Source organism: Salmo salar, chromosome 09 (genome assembly GCF_965601325.2).
Source record: "Salmo salar chromosome 09, fSalSal1, whole genome shotgun sequence".
In the NCBI taxonomy this organism is placed as follows: domain Eukaryota; kingdom Metazoa; phylum Chordata; class Actinopteri; order Salmoniformes; family Salmonidae; genus Salmo; species Salmo salar.
This window is the reverse complement of record NC_138299.1, coordinates 12700001-12723735: the sequence shown is the minus strand read 5'-3', so window position 1 is coordinate 12723735 and position 23735 is coordinate 12700001. Positions and strand designations below refer to the sequence as shown.

At 43.1% G+C, this 23735-nt stretch overlaps 2 protein-coding genes across 4 annotated transcripts in view; one reads left to right on the top strand and one right to left on the bottom strand.

Annotated features, from left to right (window-relative positions):
• pnoca (prepronociceptin a) overlaps positions 1 to 12605 on the top strand; it is a 31603-nt gene extending 18998 nt beyond the window's left edge. Inside the window, exons 2-3 of the mRNA XM_014210228.3 lie at positions 7073 to 7222; positions 10516 to 12605. Coding sequence (XP_014065703.1) covers positions 7097 to 7222; positions 10516 to 11136 — 747 coding nt within the window. The 5' untranslated portion in view covers positions 7073 to 7096 and the 3' untranslated portion in view covers positions 11137 to 12605. The remainder of the gene's footprint in view (positions 1 to 7072; positions 7223 to 10515) is intronic.
• A 348-nt stretch (positions 12606 to 12953) lies between these two features.
• The window catches only part of LOC106610718 (zinc finger protein 395), a 27051-nt gene continuing 16269 nt past the window's right edge, over positions 12954 to 23735 (bottom strand). For 2 of the 3 annotated variants that reach the window (XM_014210227.3, XM_014210226.3), the window contains exons 8-10: positions 23485 to 23577; positions 15599 to 15717; positions 12954 to 15366 (exon numbers count right to left, since the gene is read on the bottom strand). In XM_014210227.3, coding sequence (XP_014065702.1) covers positions 15255 to 15366; positions 15599 to 15717; positions 23485 to 23577 — 324 coding nt within the window. In that variant the 3' untranslated portion in view covers positions 12954 to 15254. The remainder of the gene's footprint in view (positions 15367 to 15598; positions 15718 to 23484; positions 23578 to 23735) is intronic. The other variant, XR_001329956.3, reaches the window with a different exon arrangement.

Here is a 23735-nt window from a genome sequence, read left to right as displayed (position 1 = left end):
AAGTGATAAGTTCAACTTAATTGCAAATATGTCTTTGTTTTCTCTTGTCATAGTTTCCTGTGCTTGTAGAGAACTTTTCTGACAATAGCTGTAGAGGGCTTTTGTACAATAGCTGAAATTCCTTTAAATATTTTTCTTTATCCATGATTTTCATTTGGAGTGCCAAACTCACAACCTGTTGTGATGTCATAATGCACATAAACAGAATTGTTCATGCGTTTTTTTCTTCTTCTTTCTACTCCATTTCTCTTCCCGATTATGCATTTTTTTTCAATAGGGACATTGTCAATCATTCTGGATGTGTTTCTCTGGTCCCACCATATCACACACACACACACACACACACACACACACACACACACACACACACACACACACACACACACACACACACACACACACACACACACACACACACACACACACACACACACAAGAGTGCTCAATGGAGCTTGAGAACCCAATGGTGCTTTCAGCACAAGGCTCATTTGTCAATCATATAAGTGGCTCAAACCCAGTGGTATTTACACTGGTACGGGTACTGGCATGGCTGCTTTGGTCTGATAATGAACCCTCATAGAGATGGTCTCCATATTTCATATCATGAATGTATCTGAATGGGGTACCCCTGCATACAATAAACAGTGTTTGTGGGTAGATAAGAGCGTTCAGTAATAAACCATTTAAAAGTAATGAACAAACCGTTCACTATTTATTCATTATTGCTTTATTGTTAGTAAGCTAGTTATTCACGCATGCATAAACAACTTTTAAATTCTGTATTAATGATTCAAAGGATAATTCATGAGATGTTTAATATAGGTCCTTATAAACCATTTACTAATCATCACTAATCACTGGCAAGTGTCTTCACTGACATTGTCAACCTCTCCCTGACCGAGTCTGTAATACCTACGTTTCAAACAGACCACCACAGTCCTTGTGCCCAAGAAAGCAAAGGTAACCTGCCTAAATGATTACCGCCCCGTAGCACTCACGTCGGTAGCCATGAAGTGCTTTGAAAGGCTGGTGATGTCTCACATCAACACCATCATGCCGGAAACCCTAGACCCACTCCAATTCGCATACCACCCCAACATATCCACAGATGACGCAATCTCAATTGCACTCCACAGTGCCCTTTCCCACCTGGACAAAAGGAACACCTATGTGAGAATGCTCCCTCAATGTTAGCAAGATAAAGGAGCGGATCGTGGACTATAGGAAAAGGAGGACTGAACAGGCCCTCATTAATATCAATGGAGCTGAAGTAGAGCGGGTCGAGAATTTTCAAGTTCCTTGGTGTCCACCTCACCAACAAACTATCATGGTCCAAACACACCAAGACAGTTGTGAAGAGGGCACAACAACACATTTTCCCCCTCAGAAAGATTTGGCATGGGTCCCCAGATCCTCAAAAAGTTCTACAGCTGCACCATCGAGAGCATCCTGACCAGTTGCATCACCGCCTGGTTTGGCAACTGCTCGGCATCTGACCATTAGGCGCTACAAAGGGTAGTGCATACGGCCCAATACATCACTGGGGCCAAGCTTCCTGACATCCAGGACCTATATCCTAGGCGGCGTCAGAGGAAGGCCCAAAAAATGGTCAAAGACTCCAGTCACCCAAGTCATCGACTGTTCTCTCTGCTACCGCACAGCAAGAGGTACCGGAGCACCAACTCTAGGACCAAAAGGCTCCTTAACAGCTTCTACCTGCAAGCCGTAAGACTGCTGAACAATTAATCAAATAGCCACCCAGACTATTTACATTGCTGCTACTCGATGTTTATTATTAATACATAGTCACTTTACAAATTACCTCGACTAACCTGTACCCCTGCACATTGTCCCGGTACCCCCTGTATATAGCCTCGTTATTGTTATGTAATTTTCTTGTGTTACTTTTTCATAAAATGTTTTACTTTTGTTTATTTAGTAAATATTTTCTTAACTCTATTTCTTTGATCTGTATTGTTGGTGTCACGTCCTGACCAGTATAAGGGGTTATTTGTTACTGTAGTTTGGTCAGGACGTGGCAGGGGTGTGTTTGTTTTGTGTTGTCGGGGTTTTTGGGTAGTGTTCTATGTTTTGTATTTCTATGTTCTATTTTCTATTTTTTCTATTTCATTGTCTAGTTTATTGTTTTGACCTTCAATTGGAGGCAGCTGTTCCTTGTTGCCTCTAATTGAAGGTCCTATTTAGTAGGGGTGTTTTTCTATGGGTTTTGTGGGTAGTTGTTTCCTGTTTAGTGTTTGTTGCACCTGACAGGACTGTTTCTTGTCGATGTTTGTTGTTTTGTTAAGTGTTTACGTTTTCCTTCATTAAAGAAGATGAGTATTCGCGTACCCGCTGCATTTTGGTCTAATTCCTACGACGACCGTGACAGAACTACACACCACAAACGGACCAAGCAGCCGAGGAAGGAGCAGCAGCAGAGCTCTGTGGAGTCATGGACATAGGAAGAGATTCTGGATGGGGCAGGACCTTGGCACCAGGCTGGGGAGTACCGGCACCCTAAGGAGGAGCTGGAGGCAGCCAAGGTGGAGCGGCGCTATTATGAGGCATTATACGCACCGAGAGGCAAGTGCGAGAGGCAGCACACGGGTAGTTTGGCTGGGTCTAGGGTAAGCTCTAAGCCAACTTCCCGTGTTTATTATGGGGAGCGTTTGGCAGTGAGAGCACCGGTGTATGCGGAAGTGCGCACGATCTCGCCCATGCGCACGCACAGTCCGGTGCAAGCGATCCCAGCTCCTCGCAAGTATCGCGCTAGAGTGGGCATCCAGTCGGGTAGGAGTATGCCTGCACAGCACATCTGGCCACCAGTGCGCCTCCTAGGCCCAGGCTACCCTACGCCTGCTCTACGCACGGCAGCCATCAGGCCTCTGCACAGCCCAGTTTGCCCTGTGCCAGCACTCCGCTCGTGCAGGGATACTGTTACCATCCAGCTAGGACGTGTTGTGCAGACGGTGCGCTCCAGACCGCCGGTGCCTACTCACGGTCCAGTACGTCCTGTTCCCGCTCCTCGCACTAGCCTTGAGGTGCGTGTTTCCAGTCTGGCGCCTCCAAAGCCAGCACCACGCACCAGGCCTCCAGTGCGTCAGCCCAGTCCAGTACGTCCTGTTCCTGCTCCTCGCACTAGCCTTGGGGTGCATGTCTCCAGTCTGGTACCCCCAGTACCAGCCCCACGCACTAGGCCTCCAGTGCGTCAGCCCAGTCCAGTTCGTCCTGCTCCTGCTCCTCGCACTAGCCCTGTGGTGCGTGTCCCTAGTCTGGCGCCTCCAAAGCCAGTCCCACGCATCAGGCCTTCAGTGCGCAGTCCCCGTCCAGAGCTTCCGATGACAGTTCCCCATCCAGAGCTTCCGGCGACATTTCCCCGTCCAGAGCTTCCGGTGACAGTTCCCCGTCCAGAGCTTCCGGCGACAGTGCCCCGTCCAGAGCTTCCGGCGACAGTGCCCCGTCCAGAGCTTCCGGCGACAGTTCCCCGTCTAGAGACGGCCCACAGTCCGGAGCCTGCAGAGACGGCCCACAGTCCGGAGCCTGCAGAGACGGCACACAGTCCGGAGCCAGCAGAGACGGCCCACAGTCCGGAGCCAGCAGAGACGGCCCACAGTCTGGAACTGACAGAGACGGCCCACAATCCAGAACTGACAGACGGCCCACAGTCCGGAACCGCCAGAGACCCCCTACAGTCCAGAACCGGCACAGCCAGAGTCGCCCTACAGTCTGGAACCGGCGCAGCCAGAGTCGCCCTACAGTCTGGAACCGGCGCAGCCAGAGTCGCCCTACAGTCCGGAACCGGCGCAACCAGAGTCGCCCTACAGTCCGGAGCTCCCAGAGTCGCCCTCCAGTCCGGAGCTTCCAGCGACACGCATCAGCCCGAGGTCTCCAGCGACGCGCATCAGCCCGAGGTCTCCAGCGACGCGCATCAGCCCGAGGTCTTCAGCGATGCGCCTTTGTCCAGAGACTTCGGGAGGGGTAAAATATAATAAACAGTTAGCGGGGGTGGACAGGTTAGGTTGGGGAGTAAGGCCGGAGCCTGAGCCACCTCCATAGTAGGAGGTTGGGGAGGGGGGGGTGTAGCACAAGAACCGTCGGTGACGGTGGCCACCCTCCCTTCCCTCCCTTTAATTTGGGATTATTTTTGTTTTGGGTTTATTTTTGTGTTTTTGTTTAAGGTGCATCCGGGGTCTGCACCTTTGGGAGGGGGGGGGGGGGGGGGGGGGGGGTACTGTCACGTCCTGACCAGTATAAGGGGTTATTTGTTATTGTAGTTTGGTCAGGACGTGTCAGGGGTGTGTTTGTTTTGTGTTGTCGGGGTTTTTGGGTAGTGTTCTATGTTTTGTATTTCTATTTTCTAGTTTTTCTATGTCTAGTTTATTGTTTTGACCTTCAATTGGAGGCAGCTGTTCCTCGTTGCCTCTAATTGAAGGTCCTATTTAGTAGGGGTGTTTTTCTATGGGTTTTGTGGGTAGTTGTTTCCTGTTTAGTGTTTGTTGCACCTGACAGGACTGTTTCTCGTCGATGTTTGTTTTGTTAAGTGTTTACGTTTTCCTTCATTAAAGAAGATGAGTATTCACGTACCCGCTGCATTTTGGTCTAATTCCTACGACGACTGTGACAGTTGGTTAGGGGCTTGTAAGTAAGCATTTCACGGTAAGGTCTACACCTGTTGTATTCGACGCATGTAACAAATAACATTTGATTTTATTTAAATATTTATAAATGTTTTGAGTGACCATTGTAATTTCTCACAAAAAGATTCCATCAGTACCTGATGCTCCTTCAGGTGTCAAAATGAACATATCAAGGGTTAGAGAATAAGCACACAGCACAGAGGATGTTTAAGGAAATATATTGAACATTTCACTTGCTGAACATTTCAAGTACAGTGCTACCTCTGAGCCTTGGGCTTTTCTTAACTCATTTCAATCCCATATCCCCTTTTCTCAAATCTGGACTTTGAGGCTAGAAGTACTGCTGATTTTCATTCTTAATTAAGTGCATTTCTTGAATTTTTCGAGTGCCTTCACTAATTCAACGTGGTCCTTCGAGACAGATAATCAAGGATTGATTTCAGACCTGGGACACCAGTTGAGTAGACTCTCTGGCCAACCAGTGATATCAATCAATTAATCAATTACCTACCAGGTGGTAGAAGAAGAAGAAGAAAAACAGTAGGACACTCCAGACCTCCAGGCTGATTCTTTGTGACATTTGCGGGCAAAAATGCTTGATTTTGCTATGGAGATTCTGACATTTTGCATGGCAATACGCAATTATTTTATCCAATTTGTCGCGAAAATGCGCTGACGAGGGAAAGCGTTTAAGTGTGGCTTGATTGAACTATATTATACAGTAAATTTGCAGTGATTGGTTGAAATTGCGAGCCCTCTTTTTGGTCTGTGGTGATGGGTCCGTTTTATGTGATAATGTTGCGATGATTTGATTGTTTTGTGCCGTGACTGGTCAAATTTGCAAGCCCTCACATAATATGCAGGGAATTGTTGATTTTGCAAAACAAATTGCAATCGCAGAATCGCAGAATCCTGGAGGGACTGATGTACTGTAGTTAGTCTATAGAACCTCCTGGGATACACAGAGAACATCATACTTCAGCCTCAATCTCATTACCTTCCCTTCAACCGGTCTTCCAATGTCTAGCCATGAGAAACGGGCCAAGCTATCTCTTGTAAAAATCTATGTAACTTAATAAGGTGGTTTTAAAAGCACACCATCGGCAACCCCTCCTTTGTCCGCCCTGCCCGATTTCCCCCCCCGTATCGTATTTGTAATTCACTCCCTTACATTACAATCACTCGCCACCTGCTGGCCTTTCTTTAGCTGTTCCACGGGATACCATTAAGTAAGAACTCACTCAAGGAGGATATCGATTCGATGAGGAGTGGTGAAGTGGCTTTTGTGTCTTGACTGAGTTAGAGGAGGGTGGCAGAGAAGAACCACATGTCACAGTTTTTGGACGTGAAAGAGATGTGTTTCTACTGTTTGTAGTAGAAGTGCTGATTCTACAATAGAGAGAGGCGATTGGAAGTGTCCAGTTCACTGCAATGGGGAACAATAACCAGTAAACACTACAGATTGTTAATGAAATACAGGCACTCTCTTGTACTTCCCTTAAGGGAATGACGTAGAGTAACAACAATGGACAACACATTGTACTTTCTGATAGTTTGCAGTACTAGTTCCCCTTGGGGTCGCACATGAATGGTCAGCGCTTTCTGGATATGTAATGTTCTCAGTGTATATCCATGTCTCATACAGTAGAGACTTAATTTGTCGTATCCATTTAGTTTCTATGAAAAATAAATAGGAACGTTTGTGATGCTGCATTGGGACCTGCATTTCCCATTGGCACACTAAACTCAATGAAGTACTTGAAAAACTGAAAACATAAAAAGGGGTACGAACCGTTTTCGAAAGGAAAGAAACTACTTTCAAGATAACTACTTTTCCCTTTATCTGTGTTCATTCACACATGATATTCTACAATCACACTCATCCTTTTCCAACTACAACCTTGTTCTCTGTTTGTTACAAGTGCAACACAGCTTTGGATTCCTCTCTCCATATATCTCCATATCTCCCATCTCTTCCTGATGACTAATCCAGTAAAACAAAGACTCCGAAATGCATCAATGCTTCCGAAATGCTTCAATGCTTCCGAAATCACCCCGTTTCTTTTGGCCATTGTGCTCCCTCCCATCATGCCAGAAGCGCTAATTCAGGGTTCAATTAAGGCGATGATGAGTTTGGTTAATGATGTACAAACAGCTGTTGTGTGTCTTACGTCGTTGTTGTCACAAAACAGCGGACTGGTTCACTGCCAAGGTCGATACAACTCCCAGACAAACAAAGGCTTTAGTGTTTATCACTTATCTGTGTCTGTCGGTCGGTCGGCCATGTCTGTCTGTGTCCTTGTATCTCTCTCTCTTCCTGATTTTCTCTCTCACTCCTTCCCTCCCCCTCTTTCAGTCTGGCTGTTCACTGTAAATGATGACTGTGCAGAAGACGGTGAATTGACCTCTGACCTCTCTCCTGTGTCCTGTCCCAGGTTGTCCTATCGATACTGAGGACAATGAAGACCCCCCTATGGGCCCTTTTGCTGCTGTGTCTCTGTGTTCCGGGACACTGTAGTGACTGCCAGGAGGACTGCATGGCCTGTAGCCACATCCTACCCCAGGAGATCAACTTTAACACACTGGTGAGGGTCTCTAAAGCAACCTACAACGCCTACCCTCCATCCGTCTATCACTCCATTCTTCTACACTGAACAAAAATATAAACGCAACGTGTAAAGTGTTGGTCCCATGTTCCATGAGCTGAAATAAAATATCCCAGAAATGTTCCATACGCACGAAAAGCGTATTTCTCGCAAATTATGTGCACACATTTGTTTACATCTCTGTTACTGAGCATTTCTCCTTTTGCCAAAATAATCAATCCACCCGACAGGTGTGGCATATCAAGAATCTGATTAAACAGCATGATCATTACACAGGTGCACCTTGTGCTGGGGACAATAAAAGGGCACTCTAAAATGTGTCGTTTTGTCATGCCGACTGCAGGAATGTCCACCAGAGCTGTTGCCAGAGATTTGAATGTTCATTTCTCTACCATAAGGTGCCTTCAACGTCATTTTAGAGAATTTGGTAGTACATCCAACCGGCCTCACAACTGCAGACCACAAGTATGGCGTAGTGTGGGCCTGCAGTTTGCTAATGTCAACATTGTGAACAGAGTGCCCCATGGTGGCGGTGTGGTTATGGTATGGGCAGGCATAAGCTACGGACAACGAACACAATTCGATCCTGAGGCACATTGTGAGGCCCATTTTTTTTAAGGTATCTGTGACCAACATATGCATATCTGTATTCCCAGTCATGAGAAATCCATAGATTAGGGCCTATTGAATTCATTTAAATTGACTTATTTCCTCATATGAACTGAAACTGAGTCAAATATTAGAAATTGTTGCGTTTATATTTTGGTTCAGTATATGTCTCTATTCCTCTTATCTGTCTATGCCTACCCCTGCCTCAGTCACATAATGCCCGAAGAGATCAACTTCAACACAGATTAAATCCCCTGTTGTCCATCTCTCTGTCATAATCTAGATCTGGTTATGACACCTGTACCATGTCAGATGTAGAGTTGAATTGTATTCAATTTTGAGTTTGCGTTTCAATATTACACTTTATATACATCACATAAGACTGAAATAAAACAAAACCGTTTAACATAGGAACACCGGATTTTTGTTTTTTTTATATACACTATATATAATTTTTATTAATTATGAAATTATTACTAATATTAACGTTCCACCCATGAGGCCTCTAGAGGGCGCTTTTGGTCACTCGACTGCAGGAAAGGGGTACTATCTCTGTGTTTATTTCATAAAAATAACTCAAAATATATCTGTGATAATTTATTTCCCTGGGCCTCCTTGTGCTATTAAAATGCTCAGTCTGATCGTGTGGGAGTGTTGATACAAATGTAAAATATTTACATACACAACCCTGATTGGGGGATTGGATCGCCTAGACTCTAGAGCCTACCTGTTTACCCCTTCAAAGTAGTAAGATACAAATGGTCATTGGTCAGAATAATCACATCAGATTGTGATGTCATGATGTGGGCCAAAAACTCCATTCCACCTGAACAGGCTGAAATTCCACGTGTTTTTTCTAAAATGTAAATAAACTCTTACACTAAAAAGGAATTATCATTTTCACAACTTCTGAGTGTTATTTCCGACCTCATAGTGTGGAAATATAAAAAAAACAGGAAAAGCACTGCCCCTTTAATAGGTTGTTTGTCTGTGTGGTGATAGAGCTAATTCACTCAGGAGATGCTCCTTTGGCTTTAAACAGCTCTGGTGATTCAGTTAACTTAGAGCGTAGGCTAATTATGCACACACAATAAACAGCAGCTGGTTGGCCCACTGCCGCCGCCTGGAGAGATTGACGATGTCACAAATAGAGCGCTCGACGTCGTCGAAGAGATAGAGATTGGGACCCCCCCCCATAGAGAAACACGCATGCATATGCACACAGACGCACCTACCATCTCCCTCACTCCCCGCACCCCTGCATCCATCACTCTCTGCCCTCATCCTTCTCTAAAACGACCCTTCCCTCACCACAGTCGTTCTCCCCACCCTCTATCTCCTATATTGTTGACAATATCTGACTCTTAGCATTATGCCTTCCCGGCATCTGGCTTTTAATTTGCGCTGGCTAATTGATTCCTGAGGATAGAAGTGAGTGTTCTGCCCTCTCTCAAGTCTCTCCATCTCACTGCTGGAGGCGCACCACCGACACACCACCACACCCCCTCTCTTTGTCTAGTGGCTTCAGTGTATTCTGCTACGTTTTTTCCTATGTAAGTAAGTAGCCTTGGCTTGTACAAGCCGGAACGGCTCATAGGAGCAGAAGTTTATCTCCTGTTTCTGTTGCGTGAGGCAGCTTGATGTACAAGTACACCCTATGGACAGGACACAAGTCTATCGCAGGGCCTTACCCCAGATCTATCAGAGACGCATAGGGTCCCATTTTTTATATTCTTTGGTATGACTCGGCACCCTGAGATAAGGATAATATTTGTGTGTGTATGTGTTGATAGTAGGTTCAGCTCTGATGTGGAGAATCTCCACTGAGAGACTGCGAGACTAGACTGTGATGCGTTCAGAAAAACCCCAAACCCACTGACTGATTCTAGATATATATTCACACAAAGACCATTTAGATAGCATGGACGCCATACTAATTCAAGGTGAGGTATTTGTAAGACAAAGAAAGGACTCTATGTTCGGGTGAGAGAAGAACAGTATGATCTCTTCATGGGCATCATAAACATTTGGCTATCATTCTTTAAAAAATACATATACTGTATGTTTTATTGTCACATACACCAGATAGGTGGGGTGAAATGTGTTGTTTTACAGGGTCAGTCATAGTAGTACGGCGCCCCTGGAGAAAATTAGGGTAAAGTGCCTTGCTCAAGGGCACATCGGCTCGGGTTCTCGAACCAGCAACCTTACGGTTACTGGCCCAACACTCTAGCCTGCCACCCTCACAATGACAATCCCAGTGTCTGACGGTGTTTCATCGTCTATCTCAATCAAATGCATAAAGCCATTTTTACTTCAGCATTTGACTGAAAGTATTGCTGGTAGCACCTTATTTGGGGAGGACGGGCTTATAGTAATGGCTGGAACGGAAAAAATGTAGTGGTATCGAAAACATCTAGCACGTGTTTTTCATGTGTTTGGTTCAATTCCATTAACTCCATTCCAGCCATTATAATAAGCCATCCTCCCCTCAGCAGCCACCTCTGCTCTGTACAGCCCCTGGACAAAGTGGTGACTGGGGAATGAACCAATAACTAACAAATCATAACTTTGGTTTGTCCTTTCTTTCTTTTTTCTTTCTCTCTCTGCTCTCTCTCTCTAACGATCATGTGCTCTGTGTTTTCCTTCCTCTCTCCTCGCAGGTGTGTCTGGTGGAGTGTGACAGTAACGTCTCCCCTGCCTTCACTTGGGACCTGTGTCGCAAGGTCTTGGCACCGCCACAGTTACCATTCCTGTCCATAGGGGGCGCTGCCATGCTGAAACGGGCCCAGGAGGAGGTGGAGGCCATGCTGCCAGAGGAAGAAGAAGACCAGGGGGACGAGGGGCTGATGTACCCAGCAGCCCTGCAGAGGTTTGACCACGTGGCCCGTGCTCTGGGGACAGACGAGCTGAGCAGTGAGAGCCAGCTAACCCTCGCCAATGCTGCCTACAACTCCCAGCTGCCCCGGGAAATGGAGGAAATGGACGAGGAAGAGGGGGATAGTGTGACAGAGAAAGAGCAGGACGAAGCTGCAGGGATAAGTCTGTCCAAGCGCTTTGGGGGGTTCCTGAAGGGAAGGCACGGCTACAGGAAATTGATGGGCCCTGGAAGGCCCTTGCAGAAGCGCTACGGCGGGTTCATAGGCGTCCGGAAATCTGCCCGCAAGTGGAACAACCAGAAACGCTTCAGTGAGTTCCTGAAGCAGTACCTGGGCATGAGCACCCGAGCCAGCAAGTCCTACAACAGCATCTCCACTGACATCACCCAACAGAACGAGGTGTAGCCATGCCCAAAGCAACCGTATCCCTGCCATAACCTAGCAAACCCCAGACCCTCCCCTACATATCCAAATCCGTCACCACGGTGATGATTAAACTTCTGTTCTGAACACAACCTCTCATGAAAATCCACACTGGAGCATTATAGATTCAGTCTTGTATATTTCTCATTGATAGCGATAACAACATATTATGAATAAAAGCTAATAAAAAAAATTGTAAAAAATACAATGTATACAGCTATTAATGGTTTATCAGAGAATCACTCTGGATTATTATTATAGTCACACAAACACACTGTATTTGTTTTGCTTTCCCATACTGTATCTGTAATGTAACGTTTCAAACAATTTTTGCATTCATCAATCTTGGCTATTAGTATTACATGGGTAAATTCAGTGGAAACTTCATGAATTTCAATACCCAGCAGCCCAGCAGCCCTTACTTGTGAAGTTTTCGTTGACTTCCTGAACCAGTACAGTACATCCAAAGTTTCTAAACCCAGAGGCGCAACATCGCGAGACTTCGGTAAACACTTCCGAAACAGACCAAGCAGACCAGGGTTTGAGGTTTGAGAAGTTAATAATGAGATAAGTGAAAATGTATTCCTTAGATGTTCATTTAAACACTTTAAAGGCACAACCTAGATTCGAGCCAATGTCATAAGTAGCTGAACATGCTATTACTCCAACCTCGTCAAAGTGAAAAAAAACTGCCACGTTTTTATTTTCGTCAAAAACAACTGTATATCTAAGGGGTGCCTTTAATTTGACAGCCTGCACATGCGCAGTTCTGCGCGAGATGACCGTTAGACCCGATTAAGTCTTTCTACGCGGGAGTTTAGCTAGCCAACGTCGACATGACATCGCCTACAAGCGTTATCAGGGATGTCTTGGAGAAGCAGTTTCTGCCTATCGATAGGCTACTGTACTGCCATCAGTACATGAGAGGGAGACTGTCTTTGGCGGATCAGGGCGTCACTCTCTTTATTGTGCTACCCTCTAGTGGCTGACCAAAAATGATCTTTCAGATTTCCAATTGAAAATGTGCTAGGATATATTTGATATATAACACAATCTCATTATTAGGTGTGTGGATGGCTCGATCTGTAACCTATTGACATGTTTAGAACGTCTTAATATTCTCTAAATATTCTCCCAACTTCAATATCAACCCTGATAGTGTCTACTATAATTTGGTGCAAAACATCACAACGAACTATTCCTACTGTATAAGACTGCAGGAGGTTATCCATGCACATATACAAATGATCTCTTGGCAAAACTAATGTTCTGATTTGAAATGAACCTTGGCTTGTTTTTGTTGAAGCAGACACAGATGTAGCCTACTGTATGTATGAACAGTGTTCTTTTTCTTTAAATTGTTATTATGTGAAACCATTTTGTTGTGCAGTATAAAACCTGTAAATAGCAGACATTTAACATATCAATAAAGATAGTTTACTATTTCTTTTGTGGCTTGTCATGCAGCAAATAATTCTGTGTCTTGAGGTGTTTTGTTCCAATTGTCTAGAATGTTCACAAGATGATGACACCAGTTTATACTGTATCAATCCCACAACACTCCATTTATTACACAGAACATTTCCAGACCAATATTGTCTTGTATAATAATGTTCATTATCATCATCATGTTCTCTTGAATAAAATCTCCTGTAAACATACAGGCTCATAAGCCAAAATGGACAGCCTAGAGTAGTTTCTGTCACATATTTTGGAGCATATTGAAATATAACTTTACATCTAACTTAAAAGGCCCAGGACAATTTTTTTTTTTTAAAGACTACAAAATAGAAGATTACTTTCGACAGGATACATCTTTATCAAGTATATTTCAACATCAAAAAGACAAAAACATTTCAAATTCCATATAAAATGAGTGCATCATAATACAAATTATACTTTATTCAACGGTTGCTTTTTCTCTAAGTGCATACATAGCACAATATATATAAATACAATTGTTTCGTTTTTTTTGCTTCTGTGGATTCATTGGCTTACTGCAAGGAAACATGAGTTTCAATAAACAATCATGAATATATTTTGGGTCTTAACATATGAAACATCTGTTTATGCCGAACGTTCATTAAACTCTTTGTCAACAGAGATGTATGCATGTTCATTTACAATAGGTGGTAGAGTGACAAGGGTTTGGCTTAGGGCCACAATGCCCTCGAGCAGCGTATCATTTTAAGATAAGCCTAACTTAGTCTGGTAAATGCATTCAGACTCAATGCTGGCACCATATTTAAGATATTATTATTGGTACCATGTGGTACATTCCACATCTAACCAGGAACCTCGATAATTAAATTAAATTAGTGTATCGCCACTACTGAGAGCGGTACGGGTTATTGGCCATCCAAGTATATGACAAATGTACGGAGATAGATTCCTGCCCAAATATATTATACAAATGTATAATTTTATTACAATGACGTAAGACCTGCCGTTGTAAAAGGACCCAATACTTCCATGCCCTATTCTGTCAGAGTGTCTCTTTAACAATAAACTACAGTGCTTAAAATTATATCTGTTAGTGTAACTAACCCCCGTCACAAGACCATATCTGGTGTAACCCCCCCCCCCCCCAAAAAAGACTCTGCTCTTACAAAATGGCTGCTCTTACAGATTATCTGTTGACCCGAACAAAGAAGACTAAGGCAAAACAGGAAGGATAGTTACAGTAGCTGCTAACAACAAGGACGAGATACTGAGTCTTTAACTTTTAACAGTTGCTTGCATCATGGTCAGAGAAGTGAAAATCAGTGTGTATGACATCTGATTGGTCTAAAGTATGTGAATTGATTCCTATATCCCACAACATGGTAATTCTTGGCGGAACATTGTATTTAACACATTTTAGAAAAAACGACAAGTTGCAAAATATAGACACAACATTGCTGGATAATATAATGAAACACACAATACAAATTACATAGTCGACGTCGACAAAACATTATTTTTGTTTCCTTAAAAAAGCCAATTACAATAAAAAAGCTACATACGAATTTTCAGGAATAAATGGCTTATAAACACATCATCAGACGGGTTGGGCATATGACTCCCAAATCTGCATTTTACTTCTCCTCCAATTACAACTCTCCAATCAATTCTCAATGTTTAAGACACAACTTACTGGTTACTGTTGATTGGTAGATCATGAGCAGATGGAATCCTATACGTCAAGGGGGATTCTCCCAGCCAATCAGCGCACTTTATGGAATTGACAACAGATGGTATACATTATTAACAAATAACTGAACAAGTTGATGGCCAGCAACTCTCCTCTCTGACATAGGTCCTGTATTTAGCATGCTTGTTACAAAGTATTTAATGAAGCTTCATCTCTGCTACTTAGGGCTAACTCCCTCCTTGTATCACTTTACTTTCTTCTCCTAATCGTTCATTCTCCACCACCTACACTGACTGAAAGCCAAAGCGTGAATGTATCGGTTAATCTTTGTATCATATGGATCTGTTCTTGCCCAGGCATTTGGAAGTTGGATTGATTTACAGATCAGATATTCTGCTCAGCACCTGCCTGGCTCATGTCCACCCTTGGCAACAAGCAGAAAGCCTTGTTCCCAAGCCAAGTTATGGACGGCATGATGGCATAGAGCAATAGGCATCCCCTATATAGCTGCTGGGTATAGAAGAGCTGCTGGTTATAGGTTACAGCCAAAGACTTGGAAGAGAAGAAGTCCGCTTCCTGTATAGTCCCTCCCTGGGCAGGAAGACAGAGGAACTGAGATGCGGGACTATGCTGCAGGAATAGCTCATAGGTTACCGGTCATAGGTCATTAAGCTGCGCCAGCCAAGTTCATCGTGAGCACCAACACACAAGAACCCGAAGTTCTCAAAGACATGAACAAAGTACATAATAGTTTTTTAGTAAAGTTGTAAAAAGTACAAAAAAACGAATGAAAAAAATAAAAGAAATAAACACCAACGTACATGTTGCTCCACTGGTTGACCCCCAGATCTTTCCTCAGTCTTCACTTGAAGAGGTGACTGCTCCTCTCTTCTGGCAGTCTCTTGCTTTCTTTCTCTCCTCCATATCTCTTTTTCTCTCTTCGTCCCTCTCTTCTTCGGTTAGGAGTTCAGTCGAGGAAGCGCTGGCAGGCTTTCTTCCAGCGACAGGCGGTGCACCACTGATCCCGGTGCTCGATGCCGTAGACCTTACGACACTTCTTAGCCTCGCCACGGATCCTCCTGTAGAGAGAAAGGGAGGGAGGGAAAGAGAGAGGAGATGGAAGAGGGAGAGAGTCAGAGATTGAGTTAATTGACAGTAAATGTATGAATGGAATTGGACAGAGAGACATGTGTAGAGAGGGATGCATAGAGGGATGCGAGAAGGGAAATGACCGTAGACTCAAATTGACTGAGGCAGATATGTTATCAATAGCAATACAGTAGTAATAGTATATAGTATAGTATAGCTCACCTTGTGGCCCAGTGGCTGCGTGGGGGAGAGGTGCTGGCAGGGTGTGGCCTAATTGGGGCATTCTGCAGCTGCAGCCACTGTTCTCCCACACTGACTGACCGCACAAGGAATGGTGCGCCCTGGTGGACAGAGGGGGAAACACACAGATGAAGAGCAGAGAAAAACAACAGAACATACACATATTATTACTGCCTGCGTTATAGGTAATGAAGCGGGATTTGAGCAGAATCGCAAATCCCATCCAATCAAAAGGCTTCTTCTCCACGTCTCCTCTCCTTCATCTGCACTGATGTGAAAGGATCTGCAGATTAAGGAAGGAAACAAGGACAGGGCCCCACTATACAGTTGAAGTCGGAAGTTTACATACACTTAAGTTGGAGTCATTAAAACTTGTTTTTCAACCACTCCACAAATTTCTTGTTAACAAACTATAGTTTTGGCAAGTCGGTTAGGACATCTACTTTGTGCATGACACAAGTCATTTTTCCAACAATTGTTTACAGACATATTATTTCACTTTATCACAATTCCAGTGGGTCAGAAGTTTACATACACTTAGATGACTGTGGGCTTGGATAATTCCAGAAAATGATGTCATGGCTTTAGAAGCTTCTGATAGGCTAATTGACATAATTTGAGTCAATTGGAGGTGTACCTGTGGATGTATTTCAAGGCCGACCTTCAAACTCAGTGCCTCTTTGCTTGACATCATGGAAAAATAAAGAAAATCAGCCAAGACCTCAGAAAAAAAATTGTAGACCTCCACAAGTCTGGTTAATCCTTGGGAGCAATTTCCAAACGCCTGAAGGTACCACGTTCATCTGTACAAACAATAGTACGCTGGTATAAACACCATGGGACCACGCAGCCATCATACTGCTCAAGAAGGAGACGCGTTCTGTCTCCTAGAGATGAACGTACTTTGGTGCGAAAAGTGCAAATCAATCCCAGAACAACAGCAAAGGACCTTGTGAAGATGCTGGAGAAAACAGGTACATAAGTATCTATATCCACAGTAAAACGAGTCCTATATCGACATAACCTGAAAGGCCGCTCAGCAAGGAAGAAGCCACTGCTCCAAAACTGCCATAAAAAAGCCAGACTACGGTTTGCAACAGCACATGGGGACAAACATCGTACTTTTTGGAGAAATGTCCTCTGGTCTGATGAAAGAAGAGTAGAACTGTTTGGCCATAATGACCATCGTTATGTTTGGAGGAAAAATGGGGAGGCTTGCAAGTCGAAGAACACCATCCCAACCGTGAAGCACGGGGTTGGCAGCATCATGTTGTGGGGGTGCTTTGCTGCAGGAGGGACTGGTGCACTTCACAAAATAGATGGCATCATCAGGACGGAAAATGATGTGGATATATTGAAGCAACATCTCAAGACATCAGTCAGGAAGTTAAAGCTTGGTCGCAAATGGGTCTTCCAAATGGACAATGATCCCAAGCATACTTCCAAAGATGTGGCAAAATGGCTTAAGGACAACAAAGTCAAGGTATTGGAGTGGCCATCACAAAGCCCTGACCTCAATCCCATAGAAAGTGTGTGGGCAGACCTGAAAAAGCGTGTGTGAGCAAGGAGGCCTACAAACCTGACTCAGTTACACCAGCTCTGTCAGGACGAATGGGTCAAAATTCACCCAACTTATTGTGGGAAGTTTGTGGAAGGCTACTCAAAATGTTTGACCCAAGTTAAACAATTTAAAGGCAATGCTACCAAATACTAATTGAGTGTATGTAAACTTCTGACCCACTGGGATTGTGATGAAAGAAATAAAAGCTGAAGTAAATCATTGTCTCTACTATTATTCTGATGTTTCACATTCTTAAAATAAAGTGGTGATCCTAACTGACCTAAGACAGGGCATTTTTACTCGGATTACATGTAAGGAATTGTGAAAAACTGACTTTAAATGTATTTGGCTAAGGTGTATGTAAACTTCCGACTTCAACTGAAATTTCCTGCAATTCTATGCATTTGGCCATGGCTAATGCTGTGTTGTTTTACTCAAACATAACAACATTTTCATTGCTAAATTGATTGTTTTGGGAATATTCAAATTTCCTAGATGATCTAGCTTTTATTTTGGTGATTGTTAGTTCTCAACAATTATAATATCTGTCCTACATTTGTTATATCTGGTTTAAGTAATTTAAGTTTACATTGAAGGCATTTTTCCATACCGAAAATTTATAAAACAATAAAAAATATATATATATACAGCACCAGTAGTGTAAAGTACTTAAGTACTAGTTACATTTTGAAAGGAAATTGGTCCAATTCACACACTTATCAAGAGAACATCCCTGGTCATCCCTACTGCCTCTAATCTGATGGACTCACTAAACACAAATGCTTCATTTGTAAATTATGTCTGAGTGTTGGAATGTGCCCCTGGCTGTCCGCCACTTAATGAAAAAAATCAAATTATTCCGTCTGCACCACTCAGACTCCCGAGTGGCACAGCGGTCTAAGGCACTGCAGCTCAGTGCACGAGGCATCACTACAGTCCCTGGTTCGAATCCAGGTTGTATCACATCCCACCGTGATTGGGAGTCCCATAGGGCGGCGCACAATTGGCCGAGGGTCGTCCGGGTTTGGCCAGGGTAGGCTGTAATTGTAAATAAGAATTTGTTCTTAACTGACTTGCCTAGTTAAATAAAAAATATAAGGAATTTGAAATGGTTTTTACTTTTGATACTTAAGTACATATTAGGAATTCTGTTTGCATTACTTAAGTATATTTAAAACCAAATACTTTTAGACTTTTACTGAAGTAGTATTTTACTGGGTGGCTTTCACTTTTACTTGAGTCATTTTCAATTAAGATATCTTTACTATTACTCAAGTATGACAATTGAGTACTTTTTCCACCACTGTACACTACCAGTCAAAATTTTGGACACACCTACGTTTTTTCTTTATTTTTACTATTTTCTACATTGTAGAAAAATAGTGAAGACATCAAAACTATGAAATAACACATATGGAATCATGTAGTAACCAAAAAAGTGTTAAACAAATCTAAATATATTTTATATTTTAGATTCTTCTAAGTAGCCACCGTTTGCCTTGATGACAGCTTTGCACACTTTTGGCATTCTCTCATCCAGCTTTACCTGGAAAGCTTTTCCAACAGTGTTGAAGGAGTTTCCACATATGCTGAGCACTTAATGGCTGCTATTCCTTCACTCTGTGGTCCTACTTATCCCAAACCATCTCAATTGGGTTGAGGTCGGGTGATTGTGGAGGCCAGGTCATCTGAAGCAGCACTCAATCACTCACTTTCTTGGTCAAATAGTCCTTACACAACCTGGTCATGTGTTTTGGGGTCATTGTCCTGTTGAAAAACAAATGATAGTCCCACTAAGTGCAAACCAGATGGGATGGAGTATCGCTGCAAAATGCTGTGGTAGCCATGCTGTTCAAGTGTGCCTTGAATTCTAAATAAATCACTGACAGTGTCACCAGCAAAGCATCCCCACACCATCACACCTCCTCCTCCATGCTTCACGGTGGGAGCCACACATGTGGAGATCATCCGTTCACCTACTCTGCGTCTCACGGCGGTTGGAACCCAAAAATCGCAAATTTGGACTCTGTGAAGCATTTATTTGGGATGCAATCTGAGGTGCTGTTAACTCTAATGAACTTATCCTCTTATCCTCTGGGTCTTCCTTTCCTGTGGAGGTCCGCATGAGAGCCAGTTTCATCATAGCGCTTGATGGTTTTTGCGATTGCACTTGAGGAAACTTTCAACGTTTCTGGATTGACTAACCGTCATCGCTTAAAGTAATGATGGACTGTCGTTTCTCTTTGCTTATTTTAGCTGTTCTTGCCATAATATGGACTTGGTCTTTTACCAAATAGGGCTATCTTCTGTATACCACCCCTACCTTGTCACAACACAACTGATTAGCTCAAACACATTAAGAAGGAAAGAAATTCCACTTTTAACAAGGCACACCTGTTAATTGAAATACATTCCAGGTGACTACCTCATGAAGCTGGTTCAGAGAATGCCAAGAGTGTGCAAAGCTGTCATGTAACCTTTATTTAACTAGGCAAGCCAGTTAAGAACAAATTCTTATTTACAATGACAGCCTACCGGGTGGGGGGTAGAATGTTGTCAGCTCAGGGATTTGATCCAGCAACCTTTTGGTTATTGGCCTAACGCTGTAACCACTAGGCTACCTGCTGCCCTGATCATCAAGGGAAAGGGTGGCTATTTTGAAGAATCTCAAAGAGAAAATATATTTAGATTTGTTTAACACTTTTTTTGTTACTACATGATTCCATATGTGTTATTTCATAGTTCTGATGTCTTCACTATTATTCTATAATGTAGAAAATAGTAAGAAATAAAGAAAAACCCTGGAATCGTTTACACTATTTGGACTATGGGGCCCGCCCAAGGATTTCAAATCACATCAAATTTTATTAGTAACATGCGCCGAATACAACAGGTATTACAGTAAAACCTTACAGTAAAATGCTTACTTACAAGCCCCTAACAAACAATGCAGTATAAAAAATACAATATAAGAATAAGAAATAAAAGTAACAAGTAGTTAAAGATCAGCAGTAAAATAACAATAGCGAGACTATATACAGGGGGTACCGTTAGAGTCAATGTGCGGGGACACCGGTTAGTCGAGGAAATTTAGGTAATATGTACATGTAGGTAGAGTTATTAAAGTGACTATGCATAGATAATAACAGAGAGTAGCAGTGGCGTAAAAGAGGGAGGGCAAAGCAAATAGTCTGGGTAGCCATTTGATTAGATGTTCAGGAGTCTTATGGCTTGGGGGTAGAAGCTGTTTAGAAGCCTCTTGGACCTAGGCGGCCTCCGGTACCGCTTGCCATGCGGTAGCAGAGAGAACAGTCAATGACGAGGGTGGCTGGAGTCTTTGACAATTTTTATGGCCTTCCTCTGAGACCATCTGGCATAGAGGTCCTGGATGGCAGGAAGCTTGGCCGCAGTGATGTACTGGGCCGTAAGCACTACCTTCTGTATTGCCTTGCGGTCAGAGGCCGAGCAGTTGCCATACCAGGCAGTGATGCAACCAGTCAAGATGCTCTCGATGGTGCAGGTGTAGAACCTTTTGAGGATCTGAGGACCCATGCCAAATCTTTTCAGTCTACTGAGTGGGAATAGGTTTTGTCATGCCCTCATTATGACTGTCTTGGTGTGCTTGGACCATGTTAGTTTGTGGACACCAAGGAACTTGAAGCTCTCAACCTGCTCCACTACAGCACTGTCGATGAGAATGGGGGCGTGCTCGGTCCTCCTTTTCCTGTAGTCCACAATCATCTCCTTTGTCTTGATCACGTTGAGGGAGAGGTTGTTGTCCTGGCACCACACGGCCAGGTCTCTGACCTCCTCCCTATAGGCTGTCTCGTCGTTGTCGATGTTGTGTCATCGGCAAACTTAATGATGGTGATGGAGTCGTGCCTGGCCGTGCAGTCATGAGTGAACAGGGAGTACAGGAGGGGACTGAGCACACACCCCTGAGGGGCCCCTGTGTTGAGGATCAGTGTGGCGGATATGTTGTTACCTACCCTTACCACCTGGGGACGGCCCGTCAGGAAGTCCAGGATCCAGTTGCAGAGGGAGGTTTTTAGTCCCAAGGTCCTTATCTTATAGATGAGCTTTTAGGGGACTATGGTGTTGAACGCTGAGCTGTAGTTAAGGAATAGCATTCTCACATAGGTGTTTCTTTTGTCCATGTGGGAAAGGGCAGTGTGGAGTGCAATAGAGATTGCATCATCTGTGGATCTGTTAGGGCGGTATGCAAATTATAGTGGGTCTAGGGTTTCTGGGATAATGGCGTTGATGTGAGCCGTGACCAGCCTTTCAAAGCACTTAATTTGTTGTAAATTGTAGTATAATCTCTGTACACACTACTGCACATAATTGCTACAGATGTGAACTGAAGGGGGAAGATAAATCTGGTGCAATTAATTTGTTGTGGATGGTCCCTGACAAATAGACTAATCAAATAAATTAGGACATATTGCATTTGATGTTGACATCTCACAATACTGCAAGGTAACAGTCCAGCAAAACAACACAGATGAATTAGCAAGGAAACTCTTTATCCACTATTTTAGCATTCATGACAAACGATCTGTCCAAATTGTCAAAATGCAATGCATATTTAGTGCACATCAAATTGAACAATCCATGTTTACTGCTGAAAGGGTATGTGCAATGATTGTTCTGTGTGTGCACTGCAGCTGATCTACTGCAGTGACTTGATCGTGCCATTGACCACGTGTTGTTTACAACACATAAAAATGACCCACAGTTCCTACTAACGATCGATAGGTGGCAGTGATGTAGCACCACAGAACGGGAGTCTATGGGCCAGTGGAGACAAAGGCGATGTTCTGTGATGGAAAATATGATCAAATCAACAAGGGGATTGCCTGGTAAATATCCACAACAAGCTATTGGCAGTATAGAGCAGCTCTGGAGGCAGGGCAATAAATCTATCCTATAAAACAAGCGTTCTTTGTCCCTGATGGACTGACTTCTACTCCACAAACACATACTGGCAAAGGCTCTGTAGGGGGAAATGTTTATGCAAATGCACGCTTTTCAAGAAAATACGTGATGAATTCAGAAAGCTTGGAGATAAGGAAAGCTCTGTGTTTAAAGGGGAAAAAATGAATTATCCAAGTGAAAATAGCATATACCTGGACATACAGCATGAAACATGAACAGCAATTGTGGTGTTCTTAACTGAGTGTTTATACGCGAACTATCGATGGGAATTTCCCTTCAGATTATCCTATTGGATTCTACAGTCAGGGTTGCGTTCAAGAGCCTCAGGAGTCAGGGTTGCGTTCACTGTCATTTCATTGCTATACCAACACATTTCTTTCTAGGTGCATTTGTATTAATTATCAGCTGAGACGCGGGATGGGCGGAGTTTGCGCATTTGAGAACATTCCTTTGGTCCCAAAGTGCAGCTCTACCCACCCGGTACACCAGGGTTGTTACATCAATTCGGGAACCTTTTGAGATGTGTAACTTGGTGGAAAAAAATGTTGATTTCACCCAATTTTAACATGCTGTCATAAAGAGAACATGTTCAACTCAATTAAAAACATAAAAAACAGGGAAGGGCAATTTAATGTAAATCCCCCCCTTTACATTCAATTGCCTTTCCCTGTTTTTTATATTTTTAATTGTTTTTAATTGTTAAACCATTTCAATCCTGTCTATCTATGGGTAACAGGGTTGACGTGTTATACTCGAGCCACTCAGTTTTCCTCCACAAAACACCAGAAAATGTCCAAAAACATCTGCTTTAAAAATATTATTTGTCTATTAGATGTTCAATGTTTCTTTTGAAAAAAACTCTTAACAAAGGAATACTATATTAAAACGAGAGTTTAGTTCATGTAACAGGGTTGACCTTAATATGAGGGAAAGTAAAAATGTTTACCTTTAAATGAATCAATAATCACATTAAATCAATAATAATCTTCAGAAATTACTTTGTCAAAGCAACAAAATAACTAAATAACTAGGGCTTTAGAATGATGGTGAAATTTTTGAGAAATGTTGGGGTGAAGGATTGGGATTAAAATCTTCCTGGAAGTCACAGAAGGTACACGGAGGGACATGTCAAAATGCATATAAAAAAGTATTTATTCATATTAAAAAAATCAGCTTTATTGAATTCTCCATGTGGTCTATATTAAAGGGCACTTCATTGAATATAACAGTCTTTTAAAATTCAATATTGGTGCACAATTTCTACTTAAAATATCAAAGGGATGCAAAAGGCACTAATTTCGTGTAACGACCCACCAGGCAGGGTAAAATGAATGCATACTTTCAGTTTTAAATCGTAATGCAAGCCTACCTGACTTGGTTGGGGGGTGGAGGTGGGTTTGGTCCAACGGCAGCTGGAGGAAACAGAGACGGGTGGTGCCACCACCTGGACTGAAGTAGGAGCCTGCAGAAGTAAACAATGTGGTCAATGGTCGCGATCAGGTTGGAGCATTAAATGCAAAATACAAAACAAAAGGCTGTATAACCACTTGCAAAACAATACAGAGGTTTCAATAGCTGCTCATAGCGTGCTTGTAATGCATTCAACTCAAGAAACATTTG